Source organism: Osmerus eperlanus, chromosome 16, assembly GCF_963692335.1.
Source record: "Osmerus eperlanus chromosome 16, fOsmEpe2.1, whole genome shotgun sequence".
Taxonomy (NCBI): Eukaryota; Metazoa; Chordata; class Actinopteri; order Osmeriformes; family Osmeridae; genus Osmerus; species Osmerus eperlanus.
In genome coordinates this window covers 8,498,825-8,521,966 of record NC_085033.1, presented here as the reverse complement: position 1 = coordinate 8,521,966, position 23,142 = coordinate 8,498,825, and the positions used below count along the sequence as shown (strand labels likewise).

Below are 23,142 nucleotides of genomic sequence, written 5' to 3'. Positions count from 1 at the left end.
ATGACCACGTTCAGTGCCTTACCCCCCCCCCCCCCAACCCCACCCCCCCATCGCAAGCATCGCCTCATGCATTCGACTTCCCATCACCGCTTTTGTCCTTCCCCAGTCTCGTATTTTCTTTTTTTTTTGGGGGGGGGGGGGGGTTATGAGTTGTGATTTCATTTGAGGTACCGATTCAAGACGTGTGATGCTTGATCGGTGCCTGCAGGCTGGGACACACTCACCTCGGCCCTCACACCCTCCTCCTCCATGTTTCTGGGCATCCTCATCTGTGCTCCCCGGCACCTCACAGCATCAGCATCTGGGCCTCAGGAGGGCACTGGTGGGATCACAGCGGGAATGACTCAAAGTGGACTCCATATTTTAATCAACCCCCCCCCCACAGAATTACTACTCTCTAATTGAATGTCTAGAAGCATACCGCGGTGGACACGCGCACATGTTTTGTTTTCTTGCCACCTATTCCTGATGCGTGCGAGCATCCTCAGTACTGTTCCTCACAGTGTGAGGCCAGGTCACGCCACGAGTCTGCATCTCCACTCTCAGTTCAGTCCCGATAGCGTCTCTTCCTCTGACAAAGGCCCCCACATTGGGAACTAGTACACTGGAAGTGCGCTAGAAGGGGGATCTCAAGGGAGAGTTGGGGCCAGACACACACACATCTCACGTAGGCCGTCTCTCCCCCCCGTGTTCTCCACGCGCCACACTGAGACAGATGGATCCGAACCACCCCGCCGCACTCACTCACCATCCGGATCGAATGACGTTGAGTTGTGACCGTTCATCACAGACACATTGCTGCAGACGGCTGTGTTACCACTCTCTTTTGGGTCATACCATTTAGCTGGAGGAGGGGGGATGTCAGCCCCCCCCCCCCCCCCCCCCCCCGTGGGATAATTTAACAAATTGGACATAGACAAAGTGATTGGGGCGACGGCAGTCACGGTATAACAATGTGATATGTACAGGCATAACCTGGTTATGATGCATGAACGTCAGCATTCATTGTCACCATCTCATGCCTCATAGTACCTCAGACACACAAGTAGCTATGTCTAATAGACTGTCATGAACTGCCCATCATCATTTAGTACATGACAGGCGCTATGTCACCCTTACGACAGCTTATTGCAGCCTAACAGTATCATGATCTGATATTGATCAATCAAGTACAACCAGGGGGGGGGGGGACCTCCATGCTACTGTGTAGTGACCTGCTGGCCCTGGTCTCTCCTTCTACATGCGTTCCAGATGAGAGCCAGACGATGGGCAGTGACACCAGCAGCCTGGTGCAGTCTCACACCCACTCCCTGAGGAAGAGGGAGGGGGTGGACGTGCCCTACCAGACGGGCCAGCTCCACCCCGCCATCCGCGTGGCCGACCTCCTCCAGCACATCACCCAGATGAAGTGCGCCGAGGGCTACGGCTTCAAGGAGGAGTACGAGGTGAGACTACCTCTGCTGCTGCCGCACCGCCGCTTCCAGCGTGTGCGCGTGTCTGTACGTGTGTGTGTGTTGTTTGTGTGTGTGTGTGTGTGTGTGCGTGTGTGTGTGTGGGGGGGGGGGGTCTTGTCGGTGGTTCGGCACCCCAAAACGGTAGTCCTGTGTCACGAGGTGAACTGTCACTCGTCCACAGTTCACGCGTAGCTCTCCTGTCCCTGTCTGTGGATGGCGTGGCTAGTCATGTTGCTCATTCGTTGCTGCCCGTGTTACATGTCGAGACTGAACTCGACATTTCTGTGTCGTGTGTGTACATGCGTGTGTCAAACCACTTTGTCCCAGGAACTACATTCCAACTCCCCTCGCAGTCACGCGCTTAACTGGAACTATAAATCAGCTTCAAAAAATCCAAAACACATCTGTGTGAGCGACGTGTGTGTGAGTGTCGCATCCTCTGAATCCGCTCCGAGGACTCTCCTACCGCCTGGCTCTCTGCTTCGGCTCCCCCCGAGGAGAGCCTTGTCACAGAGCGGCGTTCCGCCTCTCGCCGGCCAGCGGTAATCTGACACGGCGCCTCTCACTGACAACCAAACAAAAGATTCTGGGCGGCGCACCGGGCATCACTCTCACATCCTCTCATTAAGCTAACGTCTGCTGGAGCTTGGCTCGGCTCCAGTCTCTCTCGATGTCCCTCAGCTGCCAGTCAGGCAGACTAGGTTAGGCTAGGCTAGGTTAAATCAGGCTTGGCCAGACAAGGAAAGGCTAGGTTCGGACAGAATAAACTAAACCAGACAAGGCTAAGCTAGATTATCCCAGAAGAGCGCCATGGTGATAGAGGAGTCCTACTTGATGACCACCACCACACCCTCCTCTCTCAGCTCTCAGTGCTCCGGCCGTTAAAGCAGCTGGGTTTGTCCCCCTCAGTCCTTGCTCTCTCCTCATCTCCCCCTCAGTCCTTGCTCTCTCCTCATCTCCTCCTCAGTCCTTGCTCTCTCCTCATCTCCTCCTCAGTCCTTGCTCTCTCCTCATCTCCTCCTCAGTCCTTGCTCTCTCCTCATCTCCTCCTCAGTCCTTGCTCTCTCCTCATCTCCTCCTCAGTCCTTGCTCTCTCCTCACCTCCTCCTCAGTCCTTGCTCTCTCCTCACCTCCTCCCCCTTTGACTTATTTCCTTTGCACACGCTCACTCTCTTTTTTTTCTCCGCTTACCTCTGTGTAGAAGACATTTAGGACTAATTCGATTATTTTTTTTACCCCCGATGCTGAAAATCAGAAGACTTAAATAATGTGGCCCCTTGAAGCTACCTGCAACAGCTTGTGGAAGGTTCTAGGGGTTTGGGACGAACCCCCTGGCCTAATCCATTATGGATCAAAGTGTTGCGGGCCCATGTGGCACACACCACAGAGACCACTCTCCCGTCACAAGCCCAGTGACAGAATTACTGATTGCCCCCTACTCTACTGCCATCAAACTGTCCACTGACGATTCCTAAAAGCCCGAGGACAAGTGGGTGGTGTGAAGGAGCTCATTCTCTCTTGGCTGGAGCAATTCATTTGTATGTTGTGTTCCGATGCTGTCTCTTCTATGATCAATCTGTGTCAGGTTAATGCCCTTTCTACTTTTGGAAGATGAGATTGTAGCCCAGTGAACTTCTAAACTGTTGACTTATACTGTACTATATCTCTCTCTGATCCATGCTTCTTGTTATTCTGTACGTTTACTTTGGAACAGATAAACGAGGTAAGACGATATTTTTGGTTATTTGTGCGTTTCTAGACATGTATAGATAGTTTTGAGTCTGAGTGATGGTGCTTGCCGGCTATGGTTTTGGCCTTGAACAGTAGGATAGCAACACCTTAGGTCGTTTTATTATAATCTGATGAGGGCCTTCGCCAGCAGTATGAAGTACGTATGTATAGTTGTAAAAGCATTTGACAGTACACAGATTTTTTACATAGATAATCTGATATATATCATTCTAACAAGACACCGAAAGACTTTGGAACCAGTTATTTACTGCAAGTTTAGTGGCACTGTGAGTTCATGTTGTACCCCTGAGAATGTGACTGTGAAATGTTTTCTGTTTGGGGCATTGTTTCAACACATACTCTACCAAACATTCATGTGGCTTTGTAAGGCATCTGCCAAGCATACATACAAAGGTAATAGGAGTAAAATGAGGCTAGCACAAAACAAATCATTTCGCAAAACCTCTAGTTTCCAACCCTGCGCCAGTGCCATAAGAAGTATGTCCTTACATCGTGTCCAGCTGGCTCAGTGGGCAGGCACAAGGTTAGTGTCATATGCAAATGATCCCTCTGATCATGTGGCCCTCACGGTGGTGCCATGCTGGTTATTGATGACGTCCCAGTAAGCAGGAAGAACCCAATCTTACACATGATACTAAACATCATGCTGTGACTCATGCTGGACAGGACGCTTCATTAATATACTAAGTTAAGGCCTCTTTCTTGGGAACTGGGTATGTATGCTTGACAAAGGCTTTATGAAGTGATGTTTGATATTGAGTGTGACAGAGTAAGTATTGCATGCCCAAACTGTTCTGCACGCGTCACACAGTGTGTCGGCACCTTTGATGGGGTTGGAAGGATACCAGGGCAGGTTTATTCAGGCCAAATTCTTGTCTGCGCCAAAACTTTTATTGATTAGTTTGGTTTTAGAATTCATTGTCTAGGATAGGTGTGTTGTATCATGTGAGTAATCAATTCCAAAAATATATAATAATATACTTTGACATTTTCACAGCTCATCGGAAACCACAAATGAATTCTAGTCAACTTGAATGAGTCCCTCTTTCTTAAGATGTGAATTATTAATCAAAAGTGGGAAATTATTCTGCTTCTCTGTTCTCACATCCCTTTTTATCTTGTTTACATTCCAGTATTCTGTTGTAACGTTTCTAGTGCTGTTAGAACATCCTTTTTCTTTTATCCACTCTCTCATTGCCCAAACTGAAGGAGCAAGGACAAAACTGAGCTATAGCTTGAATTGTACATATATTTAGCAATTAAAAGTATATCTAGTCAGTATATACTGTAGGCACACAGAGAGTATCTATGAACAAAAGCTCTCTGCAGGAGCCTTGGTTGGTGTTCTTTTTCTTGATAATTCTAGTATCTGCCCTCTGTGTCATCCCTCTTTCCCTAACCACTCTATTATCACCAGGCTGTTATTAGGAAGCCATAATTCAAACAACTTTCAAGTGAATTGTCTTTCCATTCAGAATGCACTTCTAAAACACTGTGAACAATGCATTCTGTCTTTAAGTGTTGAATATTAGACCTTCATACCCACTGCTTCAGACTGAAAGTGAGAATGACATTGGCCAACGCATTCTCCTGACAGACTACTGGGTGAAAAGCTCACGTAATACATCCACGAGACACATTTCCATCTTGGTTTAACGGAGGGACAGCTTTTTAGCATATTAAAGCTGTTTCTCAGAGAGAACGCTTCCCTAATCCCCAGGACTTAATACATAGAAGTATGTCCTTGTGTGCTGTCTGAAAGGCCTCCATTTTCCAGACAAACTGCCGCTGCTTGGGGCTGAGATGAATGAAGGCGTCTTGCACAGCAACATTGAAGATTGATCAAGACTTTGTTATCACCCTTTATATACCCGCAAAGTGTGTCAGGCTTATGACACATAAAGGGAACTCTTCCAAAATGATATACGCATTCGAATTGCTCTTGAGTCTATATTTGAAGATTAGTACGTGGTCTGAGTCTTAATGCTTTGGTGTAATTTCCCGATAACCATTGTTGATTACCCCAAAATGAACAATAACATGCTTTTGTATAGAGCCAATCTGCTGAGAGCCACCCCACCCAGGCCTTTGAACATCAGTGAGCTGGTGGAAATGTATTTTCATAATTTGGCTTAATTGTGCCTGGTGTGCCGTCAGAATGGAAATCTCCCTAGCGAGAGGTGATCCATATTTCATGAGGGTAATCTGAGCCCATTTTTGGAGGGGTAAGAGAGTACTTTAGAATAGGTTGACTGACAGAAATGTTGGCAGACGGACAGACAGACAGACAGACAGACAGGCAGGCAGGCAGAGAGACAGGCAGGCAGAGACAGACAGATATACAGACAGGCAGGCAGGCAGGCAGAGACAGACAGATATACAGACAGGCAGGCAGGCAGAGACAGACAGATATACTGACAGGCAGGCAGGCAGGCAGAGACAGACAGACAGATATACAGACAGACAGGCAGGTAGGCTGTGCAGACAGACGGGCGGGCAGACATGCAGACACTGTGGGACCAGTTTGAGCGCAACACACACAGCCTGTGCCCTAATGGTCTCTCTGTTTGACATCCCTCCCAGGGACCCTATCCTCACTGCGTTTCATGTCTAATAATGATGGGGGTACATCTCTCCATTTCTGCTTCTCTTTCTCTCTCTTTCTCTTACAGTATATCGCTCTAGTGTCTTTCCTTTTTGAGCTTAAAGAGAGGATTCTATTCTTTACTTTGTCATTGAAAGAGCTGACACATGACACCCCTTTTCATCTTCCTCTTCTATCTGTTTCTTTCTCTTTCCTCTCTTTTCAGAGTTTTTTTGAAGGGCAGTCTGCACCCTGGGACTCTGCCAAGAAGGATGAAAACCGTATGAAGAACCGATATGGGAATATCATCGCATGTGTGTACAACATCTCTCCTCTCTACTCAGGAATCTATACATGTCATTGTCTACTAAATGATTTATTGAGTCTGCCTGACACCTTGGTTGGCTGATAGCTCTTCAAAGACAGTGTTACTGTATGATCAGTTATCTAGATAACTTGGACCTTTGTGCTCTTTCACGCGTGTCTTCTTGAAGTTATCTGGCTGTAGGAATTGCACTATAGCATTAGTTCTCCCAAGGATTCCAAAACATTGTTGTAGAATCCCAAACATCACCTCAACTAGCCTTGGTCAGGCCTAATCCTCTAAGCCTCTAGTTACCACGTTTCATCTGTCTATCTATCTCCAGCTGTAGTAGCAACCAGGTCTGGGCCTTCTGCTGTCCTGCTGTTGCACTACGATGATGACATTGTGCCCCAGCCTCTCCCAGCTTCCTCCTTCCTTCCTCCAAATCTCCCTGTGCCCTCGTTAATATGATTAATTCAGCGCTGGTTTCTTTTTTCCCCTCTCTCTTCCAGATGATCACTCCCGTGTCAGGCTGCAGGCCCTGGAGGGGGAACAGAGCTCCGATTACATTAATGCAAATTACGTTGATGTAAGTACACACACCAGCCAGAGCCTCCGACGTAAAGGTCACCGCGCTCGCTCTCCGAACGGAAAGGGTGCTGGTGCCGTCATCGCCGGGGGCCCTGAGGGGGCGACCCCACCCCCCGTCCCACCCGCTACCCACTCGCACACACACACACACACACACACGCTTGCCTTCTTTTTTTCACTTCGGAGGAATGCGGTTTTCTTGAAGAGGATGTGTTGCCTGAAATGAACGTCAGCGTTTGTCAGCGTTGGGATAGAGGAGGTTAGACGAGTGTGGGGCAAGCTGAGGTTGGGGGTTTTTTTCAATAAAGGGATGAAAGGAGGAATGGGAGGCGTATCAAAGACCGTTGTCAGGCTAATGTAAGAGAAAGGAACTGCTTTTTCGCGGGTACTCTGGGTAATAGCACGAGTGGCGACTGTTAGCTCCCACGATACAATGGTTGTTCACACTTAGGCTCTATCCTCTCTGACCTGATTTGCTGATAATAGTAGTGTTAGTAACAGGACGCGACCAATCAGGGCAACCCGACAGCCTCTTTTAGCCAACATTTCTACCTCAACGCCCATCGTAACGGCTCGCTGATGTACCTGACTCCCTAAGTGGGTTTCCACTCAGGAGGACTACTGCCTTACCCCCCTCTTCTCCTTCTCCCTCCGACCCTCTAATGTGGTCATTTGTAATCTCTTGTTACGCCTTAAAACGTAAATTCATAATGCAAGGTGGGCCACTGGAAATGCAGAGGGCTTAAATTATTTACTTCTCCCACCATTCAGTTTATGGTCCATTATGTTGAGAGTGCTGCAGAGAGGGCTCCCACAATGGCAGGGCCCCATTATAAGATAAGAATACATGCATATTAAAGAGTGCCCTGATTGAAAAGGATTTTCCCTAGCACTGTGGGCTTCATTGGAAATGTACTTAGCAGCAATGCAGACAGATGGATAATGATGTTTCTGCTCTTCAGAAAAGCTTTTTAACCCATCTACAAGCTTGTCCTGGCTAATAAACTCTTATGTTTGGAATATTTCCTACAATGCTTATTGTTCTGTTGTATAACTCTAGCAATTATTCACAACTCACAACGCAGGACCTTCAGGACATCTTTGCTCTGCCAGGAATTGATGGTTCTTAGCTATTATTCTTAACTCTCAAGGTAAACAGCATAATGGCCTGTTGCCAACATTTATATCAACTAGTGTTTGTGTGTGTGTGTGTGTGACTGTTTCAAATACCACAGGCATACCTCTATTTAGTACCACCTACATTTTATACTACAGAAAGTAGCTGATGGTGGCCATACCTTCTTAATTATTATTTTCCACAGCACTTTACCAAATGTCTCTATTGTCCTCGTCCCCTTTATAATAACACACTTCCTTAATGTGAAGGGACTGTTCTAGAAAATTGTGTTCATAGAACCCCTACCCATCCGGAAGTCCCTGTCAAAAGATCCCCTTTCCTCTTTAATCCACTCCTGTGCTAGCCGGCTCCCCTGTTTGACAGAATGCACATGAAAGCACAAACAAATCTCCTCTCAGTCCAGAGATAAAGAAGTCATTAAAAATGGAAGACAACTGAATAGCTGAAAGAAGTCAGTGGATGAGAGAGGAAGAAAATGTTCTTTGTGTCTCTTCCCTTGGTTGAGGAACCGTTAATCACAGTCCAAGTTCAATTGAATATGACGGAGATAAGACAGTGGCGAGAGCGAGGAAACAATCAGGAGGAGGCAGGGATGGGAAGAGCTTTTAAGTCCTAATGTTTTGTTTCCTGCCTCCTATCTCAGGAGAGAATACAAGGAATTGGACAAATAAAACTTGAGGGGATTAGACTAATCCCTGGGAGTAGAGGCCTATTGTGGGGATCAGTGCAGCTAGTTGTATCTGAGGGATTATCAACACTTTGGCAGTGTTTGTGGAGGTGTGTACCGTACAGTACGTGTGCTTGTGTTTACACATGCAGTGGGTTTTCTTTTGCTATCCGGTGATATGACATCTACGGTATCTTGCGTAAAGTTATGTGCGTGCATGTAAAAGACGGTCCATTTCCATGGGTTAGTTACTATTTAAAAATGAATCGGAGTGTTACAGTCCCAGTGCCTTTACAGTCACAAAGCAGTTCTGTCCAGCTAGACATTTCACACTTGTGATGCTATGTATTGAGCATTCATAGTGATCTGCTGTGATTCTCAACATTCTTTCGTTCTCTTTTTCACTTTTTGTTTCAGGGCTATCACAGACCAAACCACTACATTGCCACCCAAGGTAAGAAAGATGCCTCATGCCATCTTGTGTTTCCACGCGTCTCTGAAGTCTGTGTGGGTGTGTTTTCTTTTTTAAAGCTGTCTGTCTCTGTTTGTAAATGAGCACATTTGCAGGTGCGCTCGGAAATCGCAACGTGTATCGTATCATTGTTTACAGATTCTCCTGAGATACTCTTTGATGCTCAGTCAAGTGTGTGTTCAGGGAATCTGGTACCGCTCACTGTGAGCGCACATACGCTCGCATGCACACACTATCCCACCTCTCTGAGCTCGCTGAGCACAGGTTCTCTCTACCTCGCTCCTCCTCTCTTTCTCTCTCTCTCCCTCTCTCTCTCTCTCTCTCTCTCTCTCTCTCTCTCTGAGTCTCTCCTGCTCTCCCCTCCCTCCCTCTACCTCCCTCACTTTCTCTGGTGGGGGAACGATTAATCAGTCATTCAGGGAGAAAGCTGAATAAATAAATGGATTAGCCGGCATGTACAGGCACATTTTGTCACTGTGTTAATCTGTCCGGCAGATTCGTGGGGCGAGGAGCACTTACCATGACCCCAGAGGTTAAGTCTGATTGATGGTTAATTGTTATGAATTTCGTAGAGAACCCCACTCCCACACATCACAGTGCCTGCACAGGGATTTCAGCTCAACATTACAGGGGGGAAAAAAGTAAAAGGGGAAGAGGCGTACGCAATGAGGCCGTAATGGATTCACAATCTGCTTTGGTGGAGCTGGGACTTGCATAATTACCTGTTTATTAGAGCATTGCCTCCCATCCTCGGTGTCTCAATTAAAACAGCCCTCTGCCAGCTCTTACTCCAGTAACAGATAGCATACCAATCAGGGGACTGTCTGTGTGTCTGCCTGCCTGTCAATCTGTTGGCGTGGCTGGCCCTGTTTCTGTTGGTCTGTTGTGTTCCTCTGTTATGTCCAGTCTCACAGTGGAACACGTATCAGGTCCTCATCCCTCTTGAGTGTCTTTAGGACACTACGAGCCAGCCTTGGTACAGATTATATTCAGCCTATAGTTGAGTTACTTTTAAAAGATGATCAGGATTTGTATGGAGCTAGCCTTTGTTTTAGGAGAATTCCATAGAGTATCCTTGCTCTTTTCTCATCCAAGACATTAGCATGCAGAGAGAGCCGCATTCAAAGAAATATCGCAGATGGACGCCCGTCTTTAAGATGAAAAGTGGGTGAAACTGCGTTCGCTCCACTCAAGATAATTAGCCTCTTTCTCATTTGCTGTGTATAAGTAGACATTTGTTATGAAGCACAGGAAGTGACTTCCACTGGGCTGAGCTTTACAGGAGAAGCGGTGTGAAAACATCTGTATTCTGGCAAAGCAGAGCGCGCCTCGGATGCTTCATAATTTATCATCATCCTCAGGAGGAGTGTGACAGGAGGAAGGAGCCGTCTGCTCCTAAAGCAGAGAGCTGGAGATGATAGCACCCACACACCAACCTGTCTCCTCCAATCAGCCAGGCTGCATGTAGCAGCATCACCTGAGAAGTACACCTGGGCATTGCACAGTTGTTTCAAATGAGTCACCCCCCCCCCCCTTGCTATATTTCGCTAAATTGTTCGAGCGAGCACAGGAACCCAATGGGAATGGCAAGCTCAGCAGCAAATTATAGGGTCCATGTAGTGGGAGGGGGGGGGGGGGGCGGGTCGTAAATGTGGCCTTTCGATAAGTCTTTTTCTAAGTGACAGCGTGTGGGACAACACTGGCACCGTCCCATGCACTATAAACCACGCCAGCACGGTGTAGACCCCCTGTTTATTGGCGAGTCTCTTTGCTGTTCCAAGGTGGCGGGGACAGGTAAAGCAGCTGTCAGTCTATAAAAGCCTCGTCACCAGAGCCTTAGTCCTCATTATCTAGGTCATTCTCTCATCACGGCTCCTGAACAAAACAGGTCAGACACACTTTTAATTCAGCCCCCCCCCCACCCCCCCGCTCACCACATAGTGAGCAAGGTAAGCTGATTGAGGTTTAGAAACCAGCGTAAACCCGTTTTGCATCATGCGAATTGCTTCCCTGAGCACGGCACGTATATGATCTCAAACCTTTCAGATGTTTTTTTAATGACAGCAGGGTGGGTCTGACCCCCCTGATATTCTCTGGAAACGCCCCTAGCGATGAAGGAAATATTCACAAAACAGGAAAGGCTCAATTTCATCCAGCCAGCCAGACTGACGCCCTCCCCGCACCCCACAGCAGACCCGGTCGCCAAATGTCACCAGTTTTATAATTTACAGGTAACATTGCAAAGCCCACCGGGGGCGAGAAAGAGAGAGAGCACCGCAAATCAATGATGAGTGAGTGTACATAATGCCAGAGTCTGCTACATGTAATATTAATAGGGTGAGCAGGGAGAGAGCGGAGGCTGGCGGTGCGTTGATCAGGAGTTTGATGGCGTCTGGCGCTGGCTGGGGGAATTCTACAGCTGTCACACTCCTACTTCAGAGTGGAGAACTGAGGGCTGAATGTCAGCAGCAGCAGTATTGCTGTGACAGCTGGAAGTTGGGCTCCTCTCCTTCTGAAGAGGCTTCTCCAAACTCCTCCAACTACTAAGCTTCACACACACACACAATACAGCACACTGCTCCAACTTTGCCGTGCTGTGTTGAGACTCCTCCTGCGTGAGACTCTTAGACCCTCCAGCCCTGCTAACCTGGGTACAGTATAGAGCCCCCCATACACCGGCCCACTGCTAACCTGGGTGCAGTATAGAGCCCCCCATACACCAGCTACGGTGCTCTGCACTGCCCCCTCACAGCTAGACCGTTCTGGGTCTGATTCCAGCGTGGGACACTGTTGGCATTGGGGGGCATAATTCTCCCCCAGGCCTGTGGGTGCTCAGATGGGTATCTCCAGGTGTTTCTTTGTGGAGTTGGCATGTTCTGCCCTTCCTTCTGCGTGTTATATGTTTGAGTTTGGAACGTGGGCTATTCAGTACTCTCTTTTGCCGTCTGTTGTACATTGTATTCCCGTCTCTTGCAATTCTCTTCCCTATACTATATCCATTCTACATCGAGGATTGAGTCAAATCGAGCTTTCAGTCTGTATTCCACTTGGCATGGCTCTTCAGTTGGATCGTTTTACCATAGTAGTGTACCAAGTATAATTGTGTTTTTTTGGAAAAAAAACCTACACACCAGATGTCCCGTTCAGCTCAAAAAACGACCCCCCAAACTCCTCAATAGTCGGTATGATCCCACAGGGAGGAGTGTGGGAGGGACTGGAGTGGGAGGGCGAATCAGTTGGAGGAGTCAAGGAAACGAGAGGAGGTTTAAAAGGGAGATTGTGTGTCTGCATGGAGATGGAGCCTCACAACATGGCTGAGCCCGCGCCCTGGGAGAGGAGAGGGAGGATGAGAGGGTAGTCAGGTGGAGGCTTACTGAGTTTTACCTCTCCACACAGCAGCTGTGTAATGACATTTTTATGAGTGGGGCCCAGTGCGCTTTACCCTGTGTGTATGTGCGGGAGTGTGTGTGTGTATGTGTCTTTGTGATGCTGTTCTCAACGTAATTTGCTGTGGCTCCAGGTAATTCGCATTAACTATGGAGGATGCACAGGGATTTGCACTCACTAATTAATTTGTCAGAAGTAAAAAAAATTCCAGTTGGCGGTTGATTAAAAACAATGTTAATTTGAATTAACTATATTCATAATTGTATTCCTATCACTTCACAATTATTGTTTAGTCAAGTTTCAAATATGCGACAGCCTGGAAGCCTCCTGATTTGATACACAGGTCTGGAGTCCGGAAAGCTGAGGAAAAGGGAGAAAAATCTTTTGAACGGCTTTTCTGTTCTAATGGATGTTTCATCTCTCTATCCCGCTCTCTCTCTCTCTCTTCCTCTCTCTTCCTCTCTCTTCCTCTCTCTTCCTCTCAGGTCCCATGCAGGAGACGGTCTTTGACTTCTGGAGGATGGTGTGGCAGGAAAACACAGCTGCCATCGTCATGGTCACCAACCTGGTGGAAGTGGGAAGGGTGGGTACTCTGTCACTTGAACTGTTCCTCCCGTCCAGGACCGGACCTGACCTAGGGCAGCCCCACACTGAGCTGTCTATGGAAAACGAGACCAAAACATATATGATCCATGGGACAGCATCAAACCCCTGTTTGTGCATTTCACGACTGTGACCTCCTGCTGTCGGAGGACTCAGTGAGCCGTGGGTCCTGTGTGCTGGCAAACACTCTCTATCTGATCCATTTGAAGTGAGAGGAAACTGATTGATGGCCTTCATTACGAGGGAGACTGACTACTGTTACATCTGAGTGGATCCATGAAAGGGGGATTATCCAGACCTGGCACCCAGCCTTGACTTAGCTCCTGCTGTAGACAGCGGTGCTTTTGACTTTCCTCTAGAAACCACCATCATTTGGTGTTTGTATTGTACGCAACCCAGTCCTACTCTTAGGGCCACGCTCAATTGTACCTGTCTTTGTCCAACATCTTTGTGGCACTGTGGTAGAGTTCTGTACTGGTTCAGGCCAACAGCCTGGTGTGTTACGTCAGTCCATTACAGCACACTAAAACGTCCACCTCCAGCAATCTATCCAGCCCATTCCCTCTGATTGTTCCACCACCAGCACACCTTGACGTGCTGATCTGCATTTCTCTTCTAAATGTACCACAGCAAATGATGATTCATGGCACCTATCTCTGGGCACCTCATTACCTTGTTCCCCTCCAGCGTCCTCCCCCGCCCCGCCCCCCCCACCTTCTCCACACCTGCTTAGCTGCTGTGCCCCTCTCTGAGGGGCAGGACCCTCGATTATATGATCCTTATCCAATGGCAGGCGGCACAGTTGGTCGCAGTGGCGGAGGCTCCGCAGAGGGGCCGATAAAATCAGCCCGCCGTATCACAGCGGGCCATCTGCTCGGCCTCGGCTCGCTGATGAACTCTGGGAGATCCTGGCACGCGCTCCCGTCGAACCGCCAGACCCCTGGGGGCGGAGCGATGCTTTGATGTACGAGGGGTTTGGTTTGTCAGGTGGCGCGTCAAGTGGGGTGATGTGCACGGGACTGTGTGTGTGTGTGTGTGTGGATAATCTTGTGGGTGTATGCAGGTAGGAGGTGTGTGTGGGTGGGTAATCTTGTGGGTGTATGCAGGTAGGAGGTGTGTGTGGGTGGGTAATCTTGTGGGTGTATGCAGGTAGGAGGTGTGTGTGGGTGGGTAATCTTGTGGGTGTATGCAGGTAGGAGGTGTGTGTGGGTGGGTAATCTTGTGGGTGTATGCAGGTAGGAGGTGTGTGTGGGTGGGTAATCTTGTGGGTGTATGCAGGTAGGAGGTGTGTGTGGGTGGGTAATCTTGTGGGTGTATGCAGGTAGGAGGCGTGTTTTGTACAGTATTTTGTGCGTATCTGCCTGTCTGCCTTATCCCCACATCTCTGCATATAGACATCATATCGCCGAGGACTAATTCTCCAAACCGAGGCGGTGATTTGAAGTGATCAAATAATGTAATGGGTTTTGCTAAATTGAATCACGGTGGAAACGGTGGATCTGTGATTGTCATCAGGGGTTAGTCATCAGCGGTGTCATAGAGTGGGACCTGAAGTTCTCCTCTGTCGCCACCCCAGAGTGTCACTCCATACTGAAATCTCATTTCAGCCCTAATGACAGCATAGACTGGTGGACCAAAATTGAATCTGGTTGCCGACTCGCATTTGTCCCTCATGAAAATGATCATTCTGTGTTACACCTCCACCCGTCTCCACGGTTTCAGACGCCTTCTCTTGCCTAACTGATTCAACAGTTTAATTGAATATTGGGTAATTCTGCACTCTGATGAAGCCTGATATATGAGATGTATCCAGAGGAGTGCTTTAGCTTTACCATGGGGAAATCTATATTTAACAGTTGATGCTTTGATATCATTTTTGGTATTGTCATTATGACTTGCTCATGAAACCATGCTAGACAGTTTTTCGTGTTTTGTCCTATTTCTTCACCCAGAGCGACGTTAAGGTGGAGACAACCTACAGCTCTGAGGACCACATCCCCTCATGTTCTCACAAACAGAGTCCTGTCCAGTCTACCATTAGACATGAACTCATTAACACGTTATCAATGTGCGAATGAGAAAAGCAATAACGTGATAATTAGCTCTCCATCGATACACAAGATTCCCATTTGCAGCTGAGAGGAATCCAAAATGAACCTCATTTTTTCTTTAGAGAAATTCTTTAGAAATAAAAGTCCTTGAAGAAAATATGATACAGTGCCATGCTGCCGCATGTGACCATTTGCCAATGAAGGGATCCTACTCGAATATTGTACCTTCAGGTGCACATAACGCCAATGTACAGTACAGGACGGTCCATGTGTGTAGGTAAGATGTGTGTTTTAATTGACTGCCATTCTGTTTTTGTGTGTGCTCACAGGTGAAGTGCTGTAAGTACTGGCCAGATGACACAGACATTTACAGAGATATCAAAGTCACACTGATAGAAACACAGCTACTCTCTGAGTACGTTATCAGGACTTTCGCCGTGGAGAAGGTAAGCTACTTTCATATCTCCGCAACATTACGAGACCTTTAATCACACGAGAAATACTGTTGTCAATGTTGTTGACTTTCGGTGTGACGTTTGAATGTTTCTATTCTTAGTCAAAGCTATTGTTACTAATCAACCACCAGCCAAGTAAAGTAGACACTTCTTTTTCTTGGAAACTGATCCTGTGATTAGGCTGTAACCATGATTGCTGTTTTAAATCGGAAATATAACCAACAACATATAGTTTTGGCACAGTGGAAGAACTTTCCTCCTCAAACTCAACCACTCCATGTTTTTCTACCGCAGCGTTTCTCTGCTATATCATGAATACTGTCCATTCTGTTCACCTCCTCTTCGCTCCCCTTCATGATGGTTGATTGGTATGTGTCCACAGAGGGGGGCCCATGAGATCCGGGAAATCCGCCAGTTCCACTTCACAGGCTGGCCAGACCACGGGGTGCCCTACCACGCCACAGGCCTGCTGGGCTTCATCAGGAGGGTCAAGGCCAAGACCCTCACCAACGCTGGGCCTATGGTGGTCCACTGCAGGTAGAACAGGGCAGCACTTGGCTCCTTACCTCTTGGGGCTGAATATGGATTAACTTGTTTACATGCCCCAATCATGTTACGATAGCATACAGCATGACCTGTATTGGTTACGTGCCTTGTTAATCTGTAATCCTGTATCGGATTGGCTTTTGCTTCTCCGTGACTCCTTACTGGTCTCTGACTGCTTCCTCCTACAGTGCCGGTGCGGGCCGAACTGGCTGCTTCATTGTGATTGACATCATGCTGGACATGGCGGAGAGAGAGGGCGTGGTGGACATCTATAATTGTGTGCGGGAGCTGCGCTCACGCAGAGTCAACATGGTGCAGACCGAGGTACGCTAGCCACGCCATGTTAACCTCCTAGCTAGCCACGCCACGTTAGCCTCCTAGCTAGCCACTGCGGACGAGCTCCCCATGGAAACCGACCAACCCCCCCCGAACATGCAACTAGGCTGTGTCACAGGCAGGCCAATAGCCATCAACTGTCTCCAATAGCAGGATTCATTTTAGGAGCAGGCTTTATTGTCATCTGCTCTGCTGTGGTATTCTTTCATTCATGACACATTCACGTTTTACCATGTTCATCTAATAAGTTGTTTATCTGAGAGTACACCCCGGCTATTTCCGAGGCAGCCATGCTGTATGTTCGGCAGAAGTTGGACAATGCAATAAAAAAAAAACATTTGAGGCTTGTAAATGAGCACATTTTTCTCAGGTTTAGGATGAAAACATCCCCAGCTCCTCCTGCCAGCTCTATGTGCCAGCTCCGGTACGGAAGGACTTTGTGCTTTTTTGAACATGGACCATCTGGATGCATCCATTGTCTCGCTGAATGCATCATTTCACTGTAATTCCTTTTAAATCACAAGCATCATTGGATTTAATGGGCAAATGTTTCATTGCCGACGTGCAAATTGGGATTTGACTATCTGGTGACCAAATGTTGTTCCCTGAGTCACTCTCCTCAAGTTCAGTGACCTTCAAAGTGTGTGTATGTGTGTGTGTGCGTTTCTCCCTTGCAGGTGTTTTGGGTTTTTGACAGAACTCCGCACCCTACAGCCGTGCGTTACCTCTCCAATGCTGTGCTGTCAAAATTGCAGACAAAATGTACTTCTTTGAATTTGTGCTTTCTGTGCCAGTTGACCAGTTCAGAGTAGTCCTGAAGCAGCAGGTTAGCAGTACAACGTTGTGGGGCCAGGCAGACACATTAAACGACAGCACCGTGACCTGATCTGTAAATCACTGAACTCACGAGTGTCACAGGATTTGGTTTAAAGTGACAAGGAAACGTCAGCGCAAAATGTCACTTCAGAATGAATTTACGTCAAGCCTTGAGCCACCTCTGGCTGTCTGACTGGCTGGCTGGCTGATCTGCTGACTGGTTGGCTGGCTGAGTGATGTGGAGTGAACATAACTCCCCCACCCCCCACCTGATTCTCAGTCACTTTTAGGAGAGAAGAGGATCATGCTTGATATTGAGAGCATTAAGGACTCCATTTCCGTCATATGTGAGAAGGATCGAGGATGTCTGGCTTAGTGGTAGCATCCAAAACTGTTGCCACAACACAAGTGCAATATCATCGGCAAAACTTTTATTAGGTCCTAACAGTAGATTCATTTTCAACTGATATCGATGGAATCAGTTTTTGTTTTTTTTCGGTGTGTGGGTGGATATTACATTTACATTTACGTTTAGTCATTTTGGCAGACGCTCTTATCCAGAGCGACTTACAGTAAGTACAGGGACATTACCCCGAGGCAAGTAGGGTGAAGTGCCTTGCCCAAGGACACAACGTCATCTGGCACGGCCGGGAATAGAACTGGCAACCTTCTGATTACAAGCCCGTTTCCCTAACCGCTCAGCCACCTGACTCCCTTATATAGTTGATATTGCACCTTACAGCTGATAGTCTCTCCATTCTAACCGTGTCAGTGGGTTCCAGTCTAACCAGTCGTGATTCTCCTAGGAGCAGTACGTCTTCATCCATGACGCCATCCTGGAGGCGTGTCTCTGTGGGGACACCACTATTCCAGCCAATCAGCTTCGATCGGTCTACTACGACATGAACCGCCTGGATCCCCAGACCAACTCCAGCCAGATCAAAGAGGAATTCAGGGTGAGAGACCGAATCCACGGCCACAACTCTCTCATGACTGCGCACACCACCCTGCACTGTGGTCAGTGACATGACACACACCACCCTGCACTGTGGTCAGTGACATCACACACACCACCCTGCACTGTGGTCAGTGACATCACACACACCACCCTGCACTATGGTCAGTGACATCCTACCTATTCTCCCCATCTCATATTGATGGACACATGCTCTGCCGCTCATCGCTACAGTTGAAATCAGTGTCCCCTTGTAATCAATGGGGATTGCCTGACACTTGTTGGCCAGCGCGCTAAGAGCTGGTGTGTGTGTGTGTGTGTTCTCGTCAGACCCTGAACATGGTGACTCCCACACTGAGGGTGGAGGACTGCAGCATCGCCCTGCTGCCGCGCAACCACGAGAAGAACCGCTGCATGGACATCCTCCCCCCAGACCGCTGCCTGCCCTTCCTCATCACCATCGACGGAGAGAGCTCCAACTACATCAACGCTGCCCTCATGGACGTAAGCTCGCCTGCCGCTCCCCGCAATGCCCCCACGTAGCACCAGGCAGGGTCTAGGCTCCACTTTTGCTTTTCATCCTCAGTAGGATGGACAGGGCCTCCGCAGACAGTAGGATGTACTGTATAGAGTAGAATATTTATAAATGGGACACATTTTTGCACTCAGTGCCAAATTGGCTCACTCTCACTCTCTCTGGTTCTTTCACTTTTTCTTTTTTCTTTGTCCATCCTCCTTTTCAGAGTTACAAGCAACCTTCGGCGTTCATTGTTACCCAGCATCCTTTGCCAAACACAGTAAAAGACTTCTGGAGATTGGTTTTGGACTACCACTGCACCTCCATAGTGATGCTCAACGATGTGGACCCTGCCCAGGTAGGCCTTGTGACACACACCGACACATTTCCGATATTGGTATGGATACTGTATGGGATAGACTGTACACTCTTTCAATAGAAACATATATGTCAATGAGACACCACGTGAATTACATTCCCATAGAGAGCAAAACATTGCTTTGTGTGCGCCCGTCTCATGGATAAATCGCCATGCCTACACAGACACGCAAGGACAGAAGTGCGAAACTAAACAAAGAGAGATATCCGCAAGGAGCTATGCAGGTGGAATGAGAAAGGACTCTCCATGAAAGCAAGCCCAGGGTGGAAAGAGATGGATAGGCAGGTGCGTGGAGGGAGCTATCCGGGTGCACCAGCCTGAGGCCTTGTCATAACACCCAGGGATCAAAGCCTGGAGCTGGGCTCCTAGCTCTCCCCAATCCCCTTCCCTGGGTGACTGACTGACTGGCTGGCCGGACCTTTCATTCAATATTCTCATTGTAGCCAAGGCAGCACTAGGTGGAGGGGGAGGGTGGAAGAGAGGAGGAGAGGGGAAAGAGATAGATGTTTTACTCATCATCTCACCATCGTTGTCTTAGTTTTTGCATCGGGTGAATTTCTCGAGTTTTGATAAGGTCTCACGGGAGGCAAAAATTTGATGTTTTTGTTTCTGATTTTATACGTGTACGTGAGAAACTTGGCATGCTGCTGAGGTATTTGTTTTGTACACAATAATTTGTGCGCATGTGAGCCTGCATGTTTGTATTTGTATTTGCCTTGAACCTTTTGGTGTATGTGTGTGGACGTGTGTTTTGTGTGTGTGTGTGTGTGTGAGCATTTATATGTATGAGTGTGTATATGTGTGCACGTGAGTGTGTGTCTAGTGTCAGCCTTGGAGTATGCAGGTGCATGTTTCAAACGTAGCTGTCTCCCTAGAGAGGTGAATCGGGGCGATTTGTGTGCTTTCATGAGATTGTCCCAAGAGCTCACTTTTCTGTGCAGTTCAAAAATGATGCCAAAGCAAAAAGTCAATAATCCACTGTAGATGGGAATGAAAGCATTTGACGAACAAAAAAAATATCCTTTTTTCCTTTCTCTTTTTTTAAGCCCAGGCTTGATTTCATTGGTTGAAAGAAATGACTTGTATAAGTACTTGGATCTTAAGTACTTGGAACAGGGTAACTCTAGGTCTAGAATGAAATGATATTTTCAAGGTTATGGGTTGACCCACCTCACAGTACTGCTCCAGTCAATAATCACTCCTCATCAGTCCTCAGTTCTATTCAAGATATCCTGGTTCAATTGTTCCTGATGTTTGTATGGTGAGGCTGTCGCTCCATTCACTCTAAGGGATGTCGATTTTGGTGCCGAAACTATTTAATAATTATTCATGTAGTTTGTGGATTTGTTGCACCTATTCATTTAGTGTATAGTGATGTTTTATAACAGGCAGTCTCAATAGGGTTCTGTACCTAACTCTTCTGAGGAAACTAACCTTCGTTTTCATCCCTCTGCTGTTCTGTGTGTGTGTGTGTGCGTGTGCGTGTGTGCACGTGCGTGTGTCTAAGCTGTGCCCTCAGTACTGGCCAGAAAACGGTGTCCACCGCCATGGGCCAATCCAGGTGGAGTTTGTGTCAGCTGACCTGGAGGAGGACATCATCAGTAGAATTTTCCGGATCTACAATGCCGCACGGGTAAACTGACTGACCCACTAAAACTGACCTAGTCGCCCTGCTCACCTGCTAACAGGACCTTGAGCAGGCTCACCTACACTTACCCCCTAAGCTCCTTAGAAGTATATCTGTCTCAGATACACAGGCTGGAGGGCTGGCTGCCATGAGAGCCTGTCGCCAGCAGGGGGCTTCGCACACACTGACTACAGATTGACGATACACAAATCATTAGTACACTCCTCACTATCTACATCATGACCTAAGTCTGAATATGTGTGTTTACCTGTGTTTACCTGCGTTAACCTGTGTTAACCTGTGTTTGTGTGCTTGGTGGTGCCGGCAGCCCCAGGACGGCTACAGGATGGTGCAGCAGTTTCAGTTCCTGGGCTGGCCCATGTACCGAGACACGCCCATGTCCAAGCGCTCCTTCCTCAAGCTCATCCGACAGGTGGACAAGTGGCAGGAGGAGTATGACGGAGGAGAGGGCCGGACGGTGGTCCACTGCCTGTAAGTCAGTCATTCCCTGGGGCACAGCTCACCTGAAGATGTGCTGCGCTAACTGTAGGCATTAGAGGAGAAACATCCCCACCTACTGGCTGGACTGGGGAACTGCATCAGACTGCTTTTTTCCTCTGTATTCAGAAAGAATGTAGCTTTGTCTTGGTATAACTTGTTTATCCTTCTCCCTCTCTCTCTCTCTGCTCTCTATCTCTGTCTCTGTGTGTGTGCGTGCGTGCGTGCGTGCGTGCGTGCGTGCGTGTGTGTGTGTGTGTGTGTGTGTGCGTGCGTGTGTGTGTGTGCGTGTGTAGGAACGGAGGAGGGCGCAGTGGGACGTTCTGTGCCATCAGCATCGTGTGTGAGATGCTGCAGCACCAGCGCTCTGTGGACGTGTTCCACGCCGTCAAGACACTGAGGAACAACAAACCCAACATGGTGGACCTACTGGTGAGCACAGAGCTAGCACTATCACCATCTTGTTACAGCGATGTCATGTTGAGGTCGACATGTCCATCTTCCATTTTAGGGTTTACAGGTGGATGAGAATGATGGTGTAGCACATGAACCCTACATGGTGAATAACAACACATTTGTTCTGGTGTGTTTTCCAGGATCAGTACAAGTTCTGTTACGAAGTGGCTCTAGAGTACCTGAACTTGGGCTAACGGGTGTCAAAGTTGTCCACCCAGAAATAGATCACAGACTGAAGGTTTGGGACAATACAGTCAACTGCAGTTCGGGTGTGTGTACAGTGATCAGACACTCTCTTCACACAATCTGTTTGAGCATCTCTTCTGCTTTCTGTCATGGAAAGGAAAAAGTACTGGCGTGTACAGTATTGATAATGCAGCCAGCCAGTGTCTGTCTGTCTGTCCCGGCATTGTGTCTGGAACAACACAGAAGCACAAACATGTCCTCCTGCAGTCTTTCACTTTTTTGGATCTCTCTCTCTGTCTCTCTCTCTGTCTTGCTATTTCTTTCCTACTCTCTCTCTTTCTCTCTCTTTCTTTTGATTTGTCTCTCGCTCGCCTGTGGTCCCGTGGTTGTTGCCTTGATCCTCCTCGGATGACAAACATCATACTTTCCAGCTTTTCCGTGGAATGCGATATAAACTGTACGTAATGTAACGTGTTCATTTGATCTCTCCAGTCATGTTTTTTGCTCAAAGCTAAATAATGTCATGATTCAAGTCATTAAGCAGGAATAAAATGCCTAAATGTTACTAAGTGTCCTGTAAATTATGGCATATAGATGATTATTATTGCATTAAATGGGGTGGAGGGAAAGTGGGCACAATATCCATTGGCTTACCCTATTTCCTGTACAGGGATCCAAAGCTTGATTTGCACTTCCATTTCCTTATTGCTGTGCATATTGTACATATTTCTGTAGATTATTTATTCATGGTATGTACTTTTTGTGACTTGCAGTAAGTGACAATCATGATTTATGGGTTTGTCGGTTTTATTGGTTGTATTGAGTGCTCTTTTTGATCTGTTGGTCAAATCAATTCCATTGTAAAAAAAAAAAGAAGAAGAATAAAAAGTGTAAATGTACCTATAATGCACATTTTGTAATTTGTCCTTTTTTGATCAAGGAGGGCAGGTAAAGTTGTCATGCCGCCACTCAAGGAACTTCCTCAAAACTGAAATATGAGGTTGTAGTGACATCTACTGGAGAGAAAGAGAACAGAAAATGTCCACGTAACCAATAAGACACATCCTCACGTTTCATTCAGGAATGAACTGTGGACGGAGTTCTCTCTAATATCAATCCCTTACCGAGCACAGCACAAACACATTTCTTTAAAGTCCTTCGGTTGTTATGCGCTTAGAAAATGGACAAGTGGCGTGACAAACCAGATTATTGATTCTCTCCTGTGCACCCACGTAAACAAGCTGCTCACTAAAAGCAGCAGCGTTCCTCGCAGAGCACTCGGTGCCTGGCAGCTGCTACCTCTTTATTCACTTAGCTAGTTTGCTCCTGTCGTCTGCAGCAGGGCCTCTTGGACCAAGGACAGGAAGT

The 23,142-nt window shown here is 47.6% G+C and overlaps 1 protein-coding gene across 3 annotated transcripts in view; it reads left to right on the top strand.

The window, feature by feature from the left end:
- LOC134036407 (receptor-type tyrosine-protein phosphatase mu-like) overlaps window positions 1-22,650 on the top strand; it is a 102,023-nt gene extending 79,373 nt beyond the window's left edge. For all 3 annotated transcript variants that reach the window (XM_062481346.1, XM_062481345.1, XM_062481344.1), the window contains 15 exons: window positions 1,252-1,445; window positions 6,017-6,104; window positions 6,607-6,683; window positions 8,908-8,944; window positions 12,835-12,932; window positions 15,333-15,449; window positions 15,841-15,995; window positions 16,193-16,328; window positions 17,963-18,112; window positions 18,442-18,615; window positions 18,855-18,986; window positions 20,515-20,640; window positions 20,963-21,126; window positions 21,429-21,564; window positions 21,729-22,650. In XM_062481346.1, the coding sequence (XP_062337330.1) occupies window positions 1,252-1,445; window positions 6,017-6,104; window positions 6,607-6,683; window positions 8,908-8,944; window positions 12,835-12,932; window positions 15,333-15,449; window positions 15,841-15,995; window positions 16,193-16,328; window positions 17,963-18,112; window positions 18,442-18,615; window positions 18,855-18,986; window positions 20,515-20,640; window positions 20,963-21,126; window positions 21,429-21,564; window positions 21,729-21,782 (1,838 nt within the window). In that variant the 3' untranslated portion in view covers window positions 21,783-22,650. The remainder of the gene's footprint in view (window positions 1-1,251; window positions 1,446-6,016; window positions 6,105-6,606; window positions 6,684-8,907; window positions 8,945-12,834; window positions 12,933-15,332; window positions 15,450-15,840; window positions 15,996-16,192; window positions 16,329-17,962; window positions 18,113-18,441; window positions 18,616-18,854; window positions 18,987-20,514; window positions 20,641-20,962; window positions 21,127-21,428; window positions 21,565-21,728) is intronic.
- Window positions 22,651-23,142: the final 492 nt, after the last annotated feature.